Genomic DNA, 18324 nt, shown 5'->3' with positions numbered 1-18324 from the left:
CAGTCAGTGAACAACTTGTGTGACAGCTGAACTTAATGTGCATCTAGTAATCAAAAATTTCAGGAGCCAGAAAAGTAAGTTTTTAAACAACAGAAACACTAAAACTGTTCATTACAAGTCGATGACAACCGTGTGACAGCGCACTTTAATGGAATATGTTGGAGATTTGGCTGATTGCCTTTCAGTTGTTAAGTTCTCAGCTTTATAATGGTGGATTTTGACAGGCTCTGTTATTGCTCTTTAGTTGCTGGGAAAATGGATTCTCCTTGCGGTGAAAGCTGCTCTTTGTTACTGACATAATTGTACCTGAATGAATGCCTCTTTATGAAATTGCTACAATTTTTAAAAGCTTAAAAATTACAGTCAAATGTACTGAGGGTCTAGGGAGGCTCTTAATACTTACATGCTCTGCTTTGCATGAGCTTCTCTTGTTTATTAGACTGTGTTATCACGAGCCTTGGGGCAGAAATTTTTTTTTTTTGATGCCAACTGCTGACAAACTCTCATGCGACCGGCTTTGTCTTCATAGTGGCTTCGAGTGGAATGAAGAGCGTAATGACTGGATTTATTTAAAATTCTGTTGCTTTGCAGAAGGCTGAGCAGCACATGCTATATGTACTAAAAGGGTTATTGTTTAAAAAGAGTCCTAGATGCACATCATGTGTGGTGCACATGCAGTAGATGAGCTCTAATTTAGTCATCTGGCTCACGTCTAACCTCTTACTGATTCCTCACGGAGCTCTATAACGAAGACATGTATGGTTATGATTTTGTGTGTTTGAGATGTGAGACGAGGGCTGTGAAATGTAAGAGGCCTTGTAATGCTGTTGTGGTTTGGCTCAAAAGTGTTTGGCTGAAATCTTAATACTGAGGAGCACACACCCCTTAAATACCAACATGCCTGTGTGGGGTGTCAGCTTTTGGAGCTGTGTAGTTGTGGCTGTGTGTGCGTGTGTCACTTGGCTAGTGTTGCGAGAGAGGAAAAAAACACTCTTTCAAAGGCGTATCACACATATCAGCAAATAACTCCACAAAGTGTTTTTGTGTCTAGCCTTTTGTGTCCACTCGGTGTGTGTTTTTCTCTTGTGTTACTGTGAAAGCATAATTTCAGCTTATCTATACCAACACACTCAAACACCCCTGTTCTCCACATCTCAGCTGAGTACAATGCATCTAAATCGGGTCATGAATGTCTCATTTTGGTGCCAAGCATACAGAACAGGATGTGCGCTTCCATCTCCTCCTCCTCATCGTCCTCCTCCTCCTCCCTACAGAGGTTTTGCTGCTATGTCACAAATTCCCTAGCAACCGCAGAAGAGCCATCATGTAGGTCTCGTAGAAAAAAAATGTTGGAAACAGTACTCCAAATGCTTTTATTATAGTTGCTTATTACCTCTGCCAAGGAAGCGATGTGATCAGGGCGTTTGCCAGCACAAAACTTGCTCCAACTTGCTGGATTTGAATTAAAATTTTAGCACCAAGTTGGGAGTGATTAGTGTTTCGAGTTAATGCATCCTAAAAGTTTTTCAAAAGAAGATTTAACCTTTTCTTCATATATTCAAAAAGACCTATTAAGTTGAAATAAGAAAAGTTGGGAGACATTATCTCGATGTTCTAGAGGAAATATCAAAAATTGATCCTGATCCAGATATCCTCCTGGAGTCAGGAGATCGGTTCATACAGAGGTGTGCAGTTTAGGATTCATGTTACTTTGATGGCTCTGAAGTCAATTAATGTGTTGTACTAAATGATACATGAAACTAATTTATTATTGAGACCATAAAATCAGTAGAAATGTGTTTATTGAAGTCATAAATCAAGCGAGAAGTAATTTTATCGTACATTTCTCCAGTCACTCTTTTTATAAACAGAGGTGTAGCACCCTGCTGGCTGTCAAGAAGGGTGCAGGTTTAGTCTTTTTAATCTATCGGTTTTTTAAAAAAAAATTGATGCAGTTCCAGTCAATTTGGTCTTTTGGCGCTTTGATTAATTTGTCTGAAATCTTTCAGTGAACTGATTGGAAGTGTTTCTGTACTGCACCTTAGTCAAATTGTCATCCAATGTCAAATGATGTGCCTAAACGTTAGCATTAAAACAAACGTTATGAAGGTAGGGCATCTTGACAGAACATTGTATCGCCTGGAAAAACTTTATGCACAAAGGAAGTACTGTATACTACTGTACTTTTCCTGCATCATCCCCCTACTCTAAATTGGAGCGCCACCACCCCACCCCTCTGGCAGAAGTGGAGGGGGCTAGGACACCTTTGGATGGAAGTCTGGGCTAAAGGGAGAGGTGTCTAAACTTAGCACCAGTGGCAGGAAACCGAGACGGAGCTCCCGGAGAGGTGTTAAAGACAAACCGCTCGGCTAGCGCCACCCTTGGATAGCAATAGTTTGAGGGCTCTTAGGGAGCTAACACTCAGATTGCTCAGAGAAAACTACAAGAACCAGGTGAGTGTGGCGTGTTTGGTTGGAGTAGTTTGTCTCTCGCTTGGCTTTATAGGATCTTCTTGTGAGGTCAGTGCTCGACAGCTGGCTTGTAACCCAACACCTGCACTGGCCTTCAGAGCATCTGAGTACATATCTGTTTTGTTAGCCTCAATAAGTCTGTAGAAGCGAATATGTTGCATGCAGCTTTCTGAGGGCTGATTGCTGTTTTCAGTCATTAATTTACATGTTTTTGTGTTAGAATTTGAAGGGTTATTGGGTGTTAATTTAATAATCCCAGTATTCTTCTTATTTGACATCTGTTGAATTAACTGTCCATCGCTGGAATATTTATGCTCTGCACTTCCGAGATATCGCTTGTCAGTCACCTACTGTTGGTTGCACACTGACAGATTTTTCTTGGTTTCCCCTCATTATACTTGGTTTCTGTACTTAGCACAACTAATTTTAGTGATAACAGAAAAATGTCAAAATTACTGTTGCAGAAGGTGTGGATTGTTTAATAGTTGGTCTGTGAATTTCATGTAATTGTGTTTGAGTGGGTGTACTTCCAGTGGCAGCAAATTCCTTGTTTCCCTGCAGGGGCCTTTTCTTTCCCTCTATTTGTCAATGAGTTGTTCGCGTGCCAGCTGATTAAACAGACAAGCGATAATGAGTAACATCCAACTCTCTCTCATTATCATCATGGCCATCACTGTTGTCATCATTCGTCCTCTGCTTACTGGCAAGACTCCCATTGAAGTCTCAGTAAAACCTCTCATGCAGCGGCAGCCGCAGTTGTAAATCCTGCCAAAATGGAGTCATTAACTGAGATAACGAGAAAAAAGCTTTTTTTCCCTCTTTTTTTTTTTTTTTCCCTCTTGCTCAATCTATTGACAGACTGCTGTGCCAAATAGTAGCAGTAATTTTTCTGAAAAAGTAAAGACAGACTGCGCTCATCACATTCATCTGCCCCCTTCATGCCATCTCATATGTAGTTCCAACCGTTCCTCACTGGGACATTTCTGTTTTTGTGTGCAAAGTATGAATATGGCTCTCATCTCTCTTGTGATTGGTGTCACTATATATATATATATATATATATATATATATATATATATATATATATATATATATATATATATATATATATATATATATATATATATATATATATATATATATATATATATATATATATATATATATATATATATATATATATATATATATGTATGTATGTATGTATGTATGTATATATATATATATATATATATATATATATATATATATATATATATATATATATATATATATATATATATATATATGTATGTATATATATATATATATATATATGTATGTATATATATATGTGTGTGTGTGTGTTAGGGAAGAGCTTAGACAACAGCTCGCTTAAGGCGCAGTCCAGCACAAGCTCCCAACCCGATAGCTCTCACAGCTCCTCAGCTGCTGTGCACTGTAAGTCAGCATGGCCGCCAAATGCCTATAACGCATTCAAAAAGTTGACTAAATCACTTTCTGCGTGTTTTGCTTGTATTAAAAACAGTCCTCGCTTATATTAAAAGCATGCATCTGCTGCTGTGTAGAGCCACTAAATCCCTGCAACGCCTTGACTTAGAAAGCCTTGTCTCTATTTCTGCATCAGTCTGAAATTAACAACTTAAATACAGAAAAGGGAAAAGTTCTATAAACCACCAGAGTGCTCTGTAGCATATCGCTCCTCTACCGTCCCTTCCTCCCACCTTGTGCCACCTACACCACATAGGATTAGGACAACTCTTTGTCTCCCTCAATTGGATGTTCATGGAATAACAACACAGTGCGACTGCTTTCCAGTTCTTGGCATGAACCCTGTCTTATGTTTCTTTCACTGTCTTTGTTTGAGTTTAACTTTGTCTTGAAGAGCTCTGATAATGTAGTCAGCACCGTAGCGCTACATCAAATGATGTGTCATTTGATATATTCATGTAAATAAATATAGATCTTTTTTTTTTCACATTAGTCTGAGAGGACTGCTTGTCTTAGTGCTCTCCTAGACAAACTTTCATTCGTGCGGTTACATTTAAGTGTCATTCCTCATGTTCCTCCGTTCCTAAATTCAGCTGCCGCAAAGTTCGCTGACCTGCTGGGCTCAGTGCGTAGGGGATCAGGGCCCGTAGCTGACGGAGAAGGGAGAGCCAACACTCCACCTCCCTCTGCCCTCTCTGCCCCCTCCCCTCCACACACCCCGGTAGTCCCCATGCAGAGTAAGTAGAAAAGAGCGACAACAGACAGAGAAAACTAAATGAGAAATATATGTATAAGTTAGCATCTTCCTCTTGCTCTCATTTATTGCCAAGATGATGCATGAAAAGATGCACTGATACTGATCTGATTTTCATGTGCTATTTTGGGAAAGATGAGGAGGAATTAAAACTGCTGTTTTTTCACAGCTGTTTTCTGGATATTTCTGTAGTCCCTTTAACAGTTTTAAAAATAACCTTTATAGTTGCAGGAGAGATATAAATAAAGCTTATCCGTCTAAAGCGACCTCAAAATGCAGTCTCAAAATATATGTAGTGCAAATAGGGTTTTTTAATTTAAAAATGTCAATATTTATTGCATAATCATCACATAGTATTACTTTTGTATCCTGACATGTTTTTAGTTCAGTGTTACATTGTTTTAAATTTGAGCTTTCTTACATTTCACACATTTAATTAATTATTTAAATAACATGTCAGACTGATGATAAATGATTCTTAAGACTATATGTAATCTTGCCGTACAAAGGCAGCTAAACCTTGCAGATCTATGATGGTCTATCTATGATTACCTGTAAAATTACTCTGCATAATTTAAGTTCACTGTACTGTTATAGTGAACTATAGTTCCTGAAGGGATTTCCTTGTTTATTCATTCCTCTCTTCTCCTTGTCTCTACCACCTTCTGACAATGTTTTTAATCTGTTTCTATGCGTTCCTCCTTCACCCATCCATCCATCCATCCATCTTGCCTGGACTGCACTCAGTGTCTCGGCTCACAGACCTGGTAAGCAGCGTTCGCAGGGCGCCGGCGGCCCCTGCGCCCGAAGTCGATGCTGTGCCGGCGCCGGTACCTAGTGCCAGGCCTACCCCTCCACATGCACACACCACTTCCCCACCTCCCCCTCACACCCCCTCCAGCCCTCCCCTGTCTTCCTCCCAGAGTGAGTACTTAGTGAGCCAAACCCCAACCCTGCGCATGGTATCCAGTCAGGAGCCCTTATCAAATGACGTGTTAGGATTTCACAGGGCGCCTGTTTGGTAGTTTGTGTTCTGATTGTGCGAACAGGTGTATATGGAGTGAAGTACTTTGTGTTTAATGTGATGCACTTTACTTCTGAGCCTTATTAACCTCCTGTGTGCTGCTCCACAGAGAGCACCGCTAACAGCACAGAGGATCTGTGTGTGTTGACTCACTGTTATGCCCTTAAATATATAGGTGACACGGTTTGTGGTGATGTAAAGAGAAGCCTGGTGTGTGCTCATGTTAAGGTGTGTTTGACAGTGTCCAGGATCACATGATCACCCGGCCTCTTGTATGTGTCTCTGTGGCGTGTATGAATTAACCTGCTGCTGCTACATTTTGCTCATTGATTTATTTTCTCAGTTTTTCTAGCGTAGCTGGTGCGCTAACTGCCTTTGCCTGAGCATCTGTTTGGTGTAAATGAGTTAAAACTGTGTTTAAATGACCTGAAGTTAAATGAGCTAACATTGATGGCTCTTGTGTTTGCCTCTGAATAACCTTTGCTCGTACATGTTCACTGCAGCACGCAAGCAAGAAATTATCAAGATAACCGAACAGCTGATAGAGGCCATCAACAACGGAGACTTTGAGGCATACGCGTGAGTCTCTTTTTGTATGTACTAGGTAGTTTCTGTGGTTTAAAGTTAGTGTTTGGCATCTTTAAAATGCGCTCATGTGTGCTCTTCAGTAAGATCTGCGACCCTGGACTGACTTCATTTGAGCCGGAGGCCCTGGGCAACCTGGTAGAGGGAATGGATTTCCACAGATTCTACTTTGAGAACCGTAAGATTAATAGATACATTTGATGAAAAGCATATTTGCCTAAACCACAAACCGAGATTAATACAGACGAATGCTCCACGGCAGCGCTTACATTTACACTTGGATGAGTGTGTACTGGTAACACAATATATGCTTTTGTATGTTTACCTACTTTTTTCCTGCTTCCTGGTATTGTGAATTAATTTCCATTGATATAACTAAATTGAATCATCAGTAGTAACACTGGTCCTGTCATTATTGTAGTTGTGCCATCGTATTTGATGACGTTGTCCTCATCATCCTTTCAGTTTTGGCTAAGAACAGCAAGCCGATCCACACCACCATCCTGAACCCCCATGTGCACCTGATCGGCGAGGATGCAGCCTGCATCGCCTACATCCGCCTGACTCAGTTTGTTGACGGCCAGGGTCGGCCGCGGTCCAGCCAGTCAGAGGAGACTCGTGTCTGGCATCGCAGAGACAGCAAGTGGCAGAACATCCACTTCCACTGCTCAGGCGCACCAGCTGCGCCACTCCAGTAAGGTATGGACTGAGTAAACTGAAAGCAGAAGGATTTGTTCCAGTTCCATGTGTATTTTCTTGGACCTTACCAGTGTACCTTTACATGATTGATAGTTTAAGTTAAAAAAGGATTTTTTTAAAAACTGCATCTTGGTGCACCTCCTGGGCTCTGAATCAAGCTGTTTCTCTTACTCTAAGCCAAATTCCTTGTGATTGGCTGCCCCTCATAAACGTAAAGTTTAAACAGTAGATGCTCACAGCTCTCATTGACACTCTCTTTGAAATAATGCAGAGCCAAGAGCAGAAGAAAAGTATTGAGTACTCAAAGTATTCCTGAGCTTTTTGCTCACCTGTTATACGCTGAACCTGTTATGCCAAAGTGAATTGATATCAGCACCCACCTCTGTATATTTTCAACTGGAAATAAAGAAAAAGACCCTTAATCAGTTTGCTATGAACAGCTCTTTATATAACCAGACTGATTTTTTTTAATCCTTGGGTGCATTTTGGTTTGTTCTCTTTGATTGTTTATACTGTTTAATAGTAGAAAGGGTAAGCATGTGAGAATCCACATCATATCAGATTTACCGATGTGCAAACTATGTGATGTGTGCTGCTTTCTGCACGCTCTGCACGCTCTGTCCAGGCAGCTCTGTCTCTGGAGTATTTTCATTAGTGTGAACACATCCAAAGCAGGCTAATTCCTGCTGTGGGCTACACATTATGTGAGAAAGGACAAAATATTCCAACCTGATTCTCCTAAAATTTATAAACATTCTTGTGTCGAAACTGCAAGATGTGCATGCTTGTTAGTCGCCTTTCAATTGCACAGCTTCCTGGAACAAAGTGTGATGTGATGTTCGATTGGATCAATGTGGCAATAGTAGTAACAGGCTGGTGCATTCACTAATAACACGTGGGCATCGTGTGTGCTGCCTCCTGTGTGCTATATCCATATATTATTCAGGGCAGATGCATCAGAAGTGGCTATTTCCTGTTGTGTGCTACATGTGAGAAACAGCTGAGGAAAATATTCCAGCTCGATTCGACTAACAGTTGTTATGAATCCACTAAATCCATTTACCAGTGTTTTAAAGCCATTTTTTAAATTATGTATGTGTGTGACACTTTGATTTGTGTAATTATTTAATGTTCAGGGTGTTTTTGTTGTTGTTTTTCCTTCTCAGGGTTAAGTGCTGTAGTTTCATCTGTCAGGAGTGCTCTGCTGGAGAGAGGAGGAGGCAGAGGAGGAGGATGAGGAAGGGGTGAAAGAACACGTCCAGTAGTGGTCTGGGAGCTCTTTGTCCTCCAACAACAAACTGGACGCCCGGCCTCAACCCCCTCCCAGCATGCATCTCTTCTTTTACTACTACTGCCCCCTGTTTGTCACCTGTCCTACCGCACCTTCTGACAACCGTCGAACAGCAGCAGCGTCCTTCATCCCTCACGACTTCCTCTTCTTCCCTCCGGCACGCTGGGTGTTTGATGGGGGTGGGGGTGTTTTTCAGCACTGGGTGTGATTCCTTCCTGTGGTCTTTTGTGACACCAACCCTCTTGTCCTCCTGTGAATCCACACTTGTGTGACATAAACACTGCACTGGAAATACAGTATGTAAAGTTTTAAGTAAAATCTATTATCATTACTCTATTATTATGATTATTATTATAATTATTATTACACATTTGCAATTGTATATGTAATTTGTATAATTCAGAATTCTTGATGCCAGTGGTTTTTAGAGTTAAAGAAAATCGTTTTTTCTCTATCTTTTTAAGGAAGCATGTCCCCCTGCCCCATATTTACAGTGGCTGTTTTTTATTGTGGCTATTAAGTGGAAAATGATATTGGCAGTTTTTGTAATTTGCTTCTTGTATGTTAGCTATAACAGTGTGCCCAAACTCATGGTTAACATGTTTTTGATTGTGCGTTTGCAGTTTTATTTTTTAATGTTATTTTAATTGTATTTTCTTTTTTGTTCTTTTTTTCTTTTTTCTTTTCTTTTTTTTTTTTTTCTTGGGAAGGGGTGCGTCTGATGGGCGTCCATGTAGAGATCGAGCCCTGAAGTGTGTGTATGGGTGTGCTGAGTAAGTGCATGTTAGTCCAGTCACGATAAGTCGGTACAGTTGGAGGAACTTGTTGTTTCTCCCTTGCTGCAAAGTAAAAGACAGGAGAACAGGTTTGCTTAACTGGGCTTCAAATCAAAGCAAACAGCATGCAGCAGGAGTGCTACTTTCCAACACCGGTGACGCCCTGATCTCTAAATGTCTGAGCTGATGGGTGTAAAACGAAGCAGTAACAAGAACATGGACATGAAGAGGTTTGTCTCTGTGACCAGGATGCTTGATTCTAGAGTGATGTATCAAGCTGTTGTAAGAAAAATGTGTCACGGTGAAACCTCTGCTCCAATGAAGGCTATTCATTGCTGGTATTTGAAAAAACACAGATGATTAGGAATGGTTATAAAGTAACTGAAGCTGAGTACATCATAGTGCCTGTTGCCTCTTAGGTTGTTATAAATAATTTCTTTTGATGGGATAATTTGGCTTCTTTCAGGTGAATTATGTGAGGCATTTGTTCACATTCAGTATATTACTTACACTAGATCGAGGTCAGCAGGCGGCTAGCTTGGTGAAGCAGGGAGGAGTACTTTTATAGAGGCTGTATTGTACTGGGCTCGATTAACAGCAAAACCCAGTTAAAATGAATTAAAGTTTGCATTATAATTTAGAATATTTCCCAAAAGCTCAAAAATCAAAAAAAAAATTAATTTGCTGCACAACAAATAATAATAATGTTCCTGCGACTGAAACTTTACAGTGTTGAAGAAACGCTTGTAGAGTTTCAGGAGAATAACTCACGGCAAGAAACTCAATGTGAATTGGAACAAAGTGCTGTACTAACTTAAATTATTTATGGATTTCAAGACTTTCAAACAGGTTAGAAAGGACCACAATTTATTAAACGATATCAGATATATGTATTTCATCTTATAGTGACCATCTTGTGAAGGTGAATGTGTTTTGTTATAACCAATAATGAATCAGATATGCTGAATGTTATTATAGCGTACAGATAATTTCTTCTGAAATAGTCTGGTCAGGGTTGCTTTGACGTGCTGTTTCCTAAACCTTGCTTCTCTCACGAATCTCTGTGAATGCTGGTTCAGCCTTCACCCCACCTGGAGATGGTTTTATTTTCTGGTCAGTGGTGCAGAAAAGGTGTTTGGCGGAGAGATGGGATGTTGGGCGAGTCCTGCTGTTTGCTAGGCAACAGCTGAATATCAGAGCTCTGTGGTCTTTTCTGAACGTGTGAGGTATTTTTAAGTTCCAAAAATCTCGGTGAAAAACAGCAGGTCCTTTTTTCCCCACTCAAAATGACAAAAGCAGTCAGCACATTGAAGAAAGGATCCCGGTAGATGTTTGAGCTTTCTCACTTCCAGAGCCACAGCACAGCACGCTGGTGCTGCAGCTTGGTCTAAACGAAGCACACGCAGATCAGCGTAACGCCCATATCAGCGATGAAGAATGAAGGCTGCGTTTGGCTGGGCGTGTGCATTTTGCTAGTCTTTTGCCACAGGTGCAATATTTATGTGAGTGTGTCTGCACGCATGTACATTGGTTGCTTTCAGTGTGTATTCTTTACAAGCCTGGGAGGATATTTTGGAAGTGTGTGCCGTGTGGATGATGAAATGAGAAGGCTTTTTTTTTTTCGGAGGGCACATCAGTCCCCTGCCTTCAGCCCAGGACTGTTTTCATCTGCTTTCTTTCATGTGTTTTTTTTTTTCTTCTTTTTTTCATGCTTTTACTCTGTTATTTTGGTTTGTTTGTGTTACAGTAAAGTGTTATCAGCTTTTTATGATATAAAGTGCTTGTGCCAGAGGTGGCAGGACTGAACGGATGGACTTTGCAGCACTGAAAACTGATTTTGTGGAGGTTTGACTTTTCATCAGCTCCACTTTACTTTGCTCATCCACCATTGGCTGCCTTCACATTTGTCTCGCCCCTATTGGTCAGACCAAGATAGAAAAAGACCGCTCAGTCGTCTTGGTGAACAGTCCTCAGGTTTTAATTTATTTTGAATATTTATTTATTTATTGTAGTCGACATTTTTACTGTGCTTTTTTTTTTTTCTTTTCCTATTGTACAAATCATGCACTTGTGCAAGTGCTGTCTGCAGTTGTTTAAAGAGACGATGCTTCATGTATAAACATGACTGCTTTTAAATGGATAGTACACCCAATCTGCATTCTGCATGTGTTTTTGTGTAACGACCAACATGGTGGAAATGACTTTTGCTTTTTCTGCTGTTTTTCTTCTGCAGATTTACATTTTTTGCTGTTTTACGTTGTCCATTTTTTCCTTCTACTTAATGTCATTACCACTTTTACAGAGTGGGATACATGTTTGCTTTGAAATTCATATGATACAGGACTGTATTTTGTGTGAACTGTCCCACCCAACACTTCGCCTTTTTGATAAGATGGTGAAGATTTTGTCAGATTAACGTTTTGTTTTTTTTCTTGCAGTAAACAACAGAGATGTTGTATCATACTTGTGTCTCATCTAGTAATGATGTTCATGTCTAGTTCAGCCTGTTCTCAAAATACTCAAAGGTCAAAGGTTACCTTTGACCACACATATGTGCGTGACCGTGCTAACATGACCCCCTCCCTCCAGAAAAAGAAGAAAAAGCAGCATGTACAGTACAAAGGTGTCGTTCTTCTGTTCTTCTTTGTGTGTTTCTAAACTTTAAAATCATGATGAGATTCACATATTTAAAATGAGTTCACAGTATTACACAACTGCAACTAACAAGCAGAGTAGCTGGCCTTTTTTTCTTTGCATGACAGTCAATAGGACACTTGTTTTTACTTGTTTTTTGGTGTTTTTCTTTTTATTTGGGTTCATTTTCTACTGAATGCTGGTATACTCGACCTTTCTCTCTCTATTTTCTCAGCTTTTTAAGTGCATATAACTATTTTTGTCTCCAGATGATATAATGAAGATGATTGTAATGATAAGGAATATTATATATAGATTATAGAACTGAGGATGACTATGAGGAAGTTGACAGTTATGATGATGATGTGATGATGATTATTTGGCATGCTTCTCTATGGGGCTCTGTGTTGCCAGTGCAGACTGGCTGCCTTTTGTACATAGCTGAGTGACCGTCAGCACCAAGAGTCACTGCTGCTTCAAAGAGTAAAGATGCTCCAGCAGGGGGCGCTGTCACACAAAATAAAGCACAAACACACACTGAGGCAGCTTGATGCTTCTAATGTAGCTGCAGAATAACTTTAGATCAAACAGACAATCCAGTCAGAGACATCAGCAGTTCATCAGTGTAGAAGAAGAACCAGCTTCCATTCAGATTATTGATCAGAGCTGCACAGTTAGGACTGAAATGAAACTGATGCCTCTAATAAATCATCATCTGTATGAATTATCAAAGGTGAAATAAGGAACAGTGATTCATTGTGCAGCCCTGCATATAAACTACATGAAGTGTCCTCCTCTTGAGGCCACTGTGAGCTCTGCTGCCTTCCTGTTATTTAGTCAGATGAAGCATCACTGAGATGAGCTGGAGCCACTCTGAACTTCTGCCATCTTCTTTTTACAGTCGCTGACTGAGCTGCACTGACAACACTGAGCCGGCTTCTCTTCATAGGGTGTCTTTCATTCTTTCCCCACTCTCTCGGTTTCCAACCTTGTTCCATCATTTCTCTGCAGTTGGCTCTTTCTACTTTCCCTTTGTCTCTTTCTGTCACTTTGGGTTTCTTCTGTATAATAATATTAATCCTCTAGTTCTCGGATTCTTCTGATTATTGCTCTGTTCTCTTACGTGCTTCACGTGTTTCTCTAACTTCAATAAAATGTGTTAAGGTGTTATCAATAAAATGACAGTTTAAATAGAAAGTTCAGCGTCCTTCTGTGTTTACAGACACATCAGACAGGCTTTGATGTATTTTACTGACAGAAAAAAAAGCAGGAGATTAATGAACTTGTTTTTCTGATATTTTCACAATATTTGTTCATCAGGAGAAAAACTTGAACTCCACAGTTAATAAGACTAATTAGTATCAAATACAAATACAGAGGAAATGTTCTCAGCTTCAGTATTTGTATCAAGACTTGCCTGATGAGGTTTTCAAATGTTCAGTGTTTTCATTATAACATCTTCAGTGAGTTTTGTAAATCCTCCATGCAACAATAATAATTAAAAAGACTCAAATTGCTTTCAAATACAGCAGGTGTCCAAAAAAGGAGAAAAAAAACGTTATTTTTAGTGTTTCAGCCACTGAAACAACCAAAAGATGAACTAGTCAAATTGTTATTTAAATGGTTTTTGATCACTTTTAGTCGCTCCAAATCACAGTGACTAACAGAAAAGTTTCAGATCAGGCTTCTCAGATTTCTGCCTGCAGGCCTGTAGTGACGGCTCTTGACCTTAAATGACAAGAAATGAACACATGACTGTTCTGTGTTTCAGTCATCAGCAGTTCATGTTGTACATTTCAGTTACTCCAAGAGATATTTTAGTGTTTTCTCACATAGAAAGAAATTGATGGGATTGATTAAAGATTGAAAGATGAAACAAATACATTCACAATAATTTACACAAAAATGTAAAATAAACCAAAGGAAAGAAATTCACTGAGATCTCACTGAACTACAATGAAAAGTTCTAAAAGTCTAAAACAGGTTATTATCAGTTGTTTTGGCATCTCCTGCTTTTCCAATATTACACGAATCTCAGTGAAAGTGTCTCTGTGAGTGCAGATGTGAGTCATGTCTTCAGGGTGATAGAAGGACACCTCCCCCCTGTCATAGTCCAGCTGGACTCTGATCCTCTGGAGACTCTTCTTCACTGTCACAGTCTGACCAACAACATCAGGGCTGCACAGTGGGGACTAAAATGGCACTGATGCCTCTAATAAATCATCATTCTGTTTGAATTATCAACGATTAAATAATAAACACAGGTTTTTTGTGCAGCCCTACACACAAACTACATGAAGTTTCCTCCTCTTACTTTCCCCTTTGTCTCTTATTGACACTTTAGATTTCTTCTGTATAATAATATTAATCCTTAAATTCTCTGATTCTTCAGATTATTGCTTTATTCTCTTAGGTGATGCACGTGTTTCTCTAACTTCAACAAGATGTGTTAATGTGTTACCAATAAAAGGACAGTTTGAATACAGTAAGAATTAAACAATAAAAATTAAGAGATCAAATTTTCTTCTATGTTTATACACAAATCAAAACGCAGCCAGACTTTGATATTTTTATTGACGGAAAATAATCCAGGAAATCAGTGAACTCGTGTTTCTGACATTTTCATCATATCTGCTCTGCAGGTGTAAAACAGGAAATCCACAGTTAACAAGACCAAATGCTGAATGTGCTGATGTGATCTGGAATATGAAGTGAGAGTTCACAGAAACACACTGGAACAAACAGCAGCTCCAACTGTACAAATGTTCAACAATTATGAAATAAATGCTTTGGGTCAGTCAGTAGCAAAGAAAACAGTGTCTGTATCTGACAAAGCAATTTACACAGAACTTAGGAACAATAATGAACTTTAGTTTGTATGAATACAACTGAATAAATGTCAGACAGTCAACATTATTCTGCAATGACACATTTTAAAGAAAAACATGGCTGAATTATTATGACAACCTACACAGTTTGGTTTATTTTGCAACATAATGGAGAACATGCTATAAGAAACACATTTAAATGAAGCAAATCACTTAAATGAATCACTGACAGTTAAGTTTTAAAAGATGACATTAGGATTATTTAAGTCAAGTCTATTTATCATTTTGAAACCATTAAAACACAAATTGTCACGATGCTGTTATTAGCTGATATGGATCTAAATAACTGATGAAGGAAAGGAAAGTGACATTTATCAGTGCTTGTTCATCAATGTCTGACACATGGAAGTTTGTTCAACTTCGCACTGTTTAAATGTGTAAAAACTGTTTCATGAACACCCAATGACTTGAAACTGCTATATATTTGTCAAAAAAGGAAAAAATCAACCAAAAAAAGAACAAATAAATATAAAGTTTTAAGGACCTTCAAACTGAATTTGCAAGAAAACAAAGCAAAAATTACTTTTATCCTTTAATTTTACTGTGTTTTGAAAATGATTTTTATCACATTGTATAAAATGCTTCAGATACAAATCTTTCTTTCTGCAATTTCTTACCTAAAAAATAAAAACAGGAGTTGCCGAAATTGAAAAACAAACAACCACAAAACAAGCTGTAACTAAAAGGATGAGACAAGAGAAAAAAAGTTCACAGAGACGTCGTTGCAGTTTTCAGAGAAATCTCAGTCTGACAGATTTTGATATCAGAGGTTTTGGTGTCTCCTGCTTCTCCAATGTTAAAATATGGGAAGAGTTTCTCAGTGAAAGTGTCTCTGTGGGTGCAGATGTGAGTCATGTCTTCAGGGTCATAGAAGGACACCTCCCCCCTGTCATAGTCCAGCTGGACTCTGATCCTCTGGAGACTCTTCTTCACTGTCACAGTCTGACCATCACCATTATTGTATTTTCCACTGCAGTACAGTAAACACCAGTTTCCATATTTTGGTGAAGCAAAACACTCTCCCTTCCTGTCAACTGACTCTTTAGCTAAACCCACAATCCAGTCAGGATGGTCTCCCACCTCCACCTCCCAGCTGTGTTTCCCTGAGCTGAAGCCCTCAGATCCAAAAACATCATTATACTTAATGTTTCTCTCTGGATTATCAGGAAGCTGCTGCTTTGTGTCTCCTTGTCTCACACTGGTCAGATCATCAGACAGATAGAGATAGGGGCTTGCAGTGTTTGGGTCCAGAATGACAGGACTGAAGTGGACCTTCTCCTTCATCTTCTCCCACACTCTGAAGGACAGGTTGCCCAGGTGTTTGGCCACATCTATCAGTGCTCCTGAGACCAGCTGTGGATCTGACACTGAGCTCTGGGCTCTGGCTCTGCTCTGAGTGTCTTTATAACTGCTGAGGAATGGCACGCTGTGTTTCTGCAGCTCTTCTTCAACAGCAGAGATGCTGTCTGACAGAGAGGAGATCTGCTCCTCAATCATCTTCATCTCTCTGCTGATAGTCCTCCCCTTCTGCTCCTCTTCCTCCCTCAGAGCTGCCAGTCTGGACTCCTCTTCCTCTTTCAGGAACTGCTGGAGCTTGTTGAACTCTGCTCTGATCTGCCTCTCTGTGGACAACAGCTGCTTCTTCATGTGTTCCCTCATTTCATTGTATGTTTCCTCCACTTGTTTGTATTTGTTCCTCTTGTCCTGCAGAGACTTTAAGTCAGATTTCAGCTGCTCCTTCAGGTCACTGACTGCTTCTTCTACAGGAACCACTTTGTGACTCTGGTGGAGAGAAAACTCACACACAGGACACACAGCTCTGTCTTCATCCTCACAGTACCAGTAAGGGACGTCTGGATGTTTATCACACACCACCTCCTCCTTCTCTTCCTCCTTCTCGTTTTCTGTCTCAGGTGAGCTCTCACTCTGCCCCTTAGCAAAGGAGTCAGCAAGTTCTTTCAGAGCAACGTTTATAGATGCTTCATCCTTTGAAGATTTTCTTTTACAAATGGGACAGTTTTTGTTTTTAGTTTGTTCCCAGAATTTCTGCAGGCAGCTTGAACAGAAGCTGTGGCCGCAGCTCAGAGACACAGGATCTCTGAAAGTCTCTGAACACACATGGCAGCTCAAGTAACCTTCTAAAAGCAATTTCTCAGCCATCCCTGATAATTTACAGATTACTTAAAGGACAAGACTCACCGAAATACAGTCACTCTGACTTTTGAACAAAATTGTATTCGTCAGTACAGATCCCAGCCTTTACTGTAATGCGTTCCCGGGTGATCGTGAAAGTGAGTCTTTAGGTTTCATTTACTCTCTTATGGGTGGAGCTGATATCAATGACCCCGCCATTTCACTCTGTCACCACTAGATGGCGCAGTTTTTCAGAGTGATAAAGAAATACTGCATCAGACATGCTCATACCTGTCTGTGTCTGTGAACTTGTGCAGAAATACTGTTCAGTTGTGCTGCTGTTTTAAAGGCAGGTTAGACACTGAGCAGGTCAACAATCTGTGGCAGGGTTAAAAAAGTAGAGACAGACAGACAATTTTGGATCATCAGTTAACCTAACCTGCATGTGTTTGAACTGTGGGAGGAAGCCAGATTACTCGGACTGAACCCACGGAGACAGAGGAACAACATCTAAGCTGCAGAGAAAACCCCCACCCTGAATAAACCCAGGAACATGTTGTTGTGAGGTGACAGGACTCACCACTGCATCACTCTTCACTAGGATTAATCTGAAAATGTTCTAAACAACATGCAGTGGTAGGTAAACTCTAAAGAGTGCTGTGACATTATTATTATTTTTTATTTTTTTTGCCAAACCAGCATTTTATCCAAATAAAGGTTTAAAGACCAATAATTTATTATTTGGGAAAGATGCATCACTTCAAAGTATTCAATTCAATTCAAAGTAATATCTTTAAACTGGACTTACTGTCCAGTACAACCTTCAGGTAACATGAAAATATTATGTTTAAATTTTCTGTCAAAGACATTTATCTATACAATATAGAATAGAAGGTCCCGTGATGATGTAACTGCCTTCATCACCTGGATATCTGGGAAGATGAACCAGTCCTTTCACTTGTGACACCACCATGAAACTGCAGTTTCTCTTTACATGTCTAATCCTTGTAGCCAATTTAGATACCAACAAGTCAGATGAGGCATCACTGAGATGAGCTGGAGACACTGTAAACATCTGCCATCTTCTTTCTCCAGCCAGTGACAACACGGAGTCAGCTTCTCTTCTTAGGGTGTCTTTCACTCTTTCCCCCACTGCCTCTGTTTCCAACCTTAGTGCATCATTTCTCTGCAGTTGGCTCTTTCTACTTTTGTTATGTCTCTTTTTTTCATTGTGGCGGGGCCTGATCTGCAGTGCCGCTGCAGGTGAGGCAGACACATCAAAGCGGCATCCACAATCACGCCTCTCCGGCATAAACCAATGAACTGAGTCCAGAGTGAATGTTGTTGTTGTGTATGTGTGGCTGGCAGCAGGGAAGCTGCAGCTGTTGTGACAGCAACCGTGCAATAAAAGTGGTTAAAGATGCTGAAAAGCATAAGTGTGTCATCGGGTCTGTCGTGGGTTGTTTACTTCCACCTCATTTTTGAAGAAATCTCATCGGACACATTTTGATATCAGAGGTTTTGGTGTCTCCTGCTTCTCCAACCTCAAAAAATGGGAAGAGTTTCTCAGTGAAAGTG

General features: G+C 39.9%; 2 protein-coding genes across 37 annotated transcripts in view; one reads left to right on the top strand and one right to left on the bottom strand.

Annotated features, from left to right (window-relative positions):
• camk2b1 (calcium/calmodulin-dependent protein kinase (CaM kinase) II beta 1) overlaps nucleotides 1–12922 on the top strand; it is a 77564-nt gene extending 64642 nt beyond the window's left edge. For 23 of the 36 annotated variants that reach the window (XM_026186711.2, XM_026186708.2, XM_080309433.1 and 20 more), the window contains 4 exons: nucleotides 6244–6319; nucleotides 6409–6503; nucleotides 6791–7024; nucleotides 8191–12922. In XM_026186711.2, the coding sequence (XP_026042496.1) occupies nucleotides 6244–6319; nucleotides 6409–6503; nucleotides 6791–7023 (404 nt within the window). In that variant the 3' untranslated portion in view covers nucleotide 7024; nucleotides 8191–12922. Of the gene's footprint in view, nucleotides 1–3821; nucleotides 3912–4555; nucleotides 4700–5463; nucleotides 5641–6243; nucleotides 6320–6408; nucleotides 6504–6790; nucleotides 7025–8190 lie in introns of all 36 variants that reach the window. The other 13 variants (XM_026186688.2, XM_026186682.2, XM_026186677.2 and 10 more) reach the window with 3 other exon arrangements.
• A 1358-nt stretch (nucleotides 12923–14280) lies between these two features.
• LOC145432467 (nuclear factor 7, brain-like) lies at nucleotides 14281–16918 on the bottom strand. Its single transcript, XM_080309436.1, has one exon. The coding sequence runs from the start codon at nucleotides 16771–16773 to the stop codon at nucleotides 15322–15324; it is 1452 nt and encodes a 483-aa protein (XP_080165562.1). The 5' UTR covers nucleotides 16774–16918; the 3' UTR covers nucleotides 14281–15321.
• Between the last annotated feature and the right edge of the window lie 1406 nt (nucleotides 16919–18324).

The sequence above is a fragment of the Astatotilapia calliptera genome, chromosome 12, assembly GCF_964374335.1.
Source record: "Astatotilapia calliptera chromosome 12, fAstCal68.1, whole genome shotgun sequence".
Taxonomy (NCBI): Eukaryota; Metazoa; Chordata; class Actinopteri; order Cichliformes; family Cichlidae; genus Astatotilapia; species Astatotilapia calliptera.
Note: the sequence above shows the minus strand (reverse complement) of the source record. Positions and strands in the feature narration are given on the sequence as shown.

What these genes read in the sequence shown, in the direction of transcription:
- LOC145432467 (XM_080309436.1), bottom strand. Translation starts at nt 16,773, where the DNA reads ATGGCTGAGAAATTGCTTTTAGAAGGTTACTTGAGCTGCCATGTGTGT.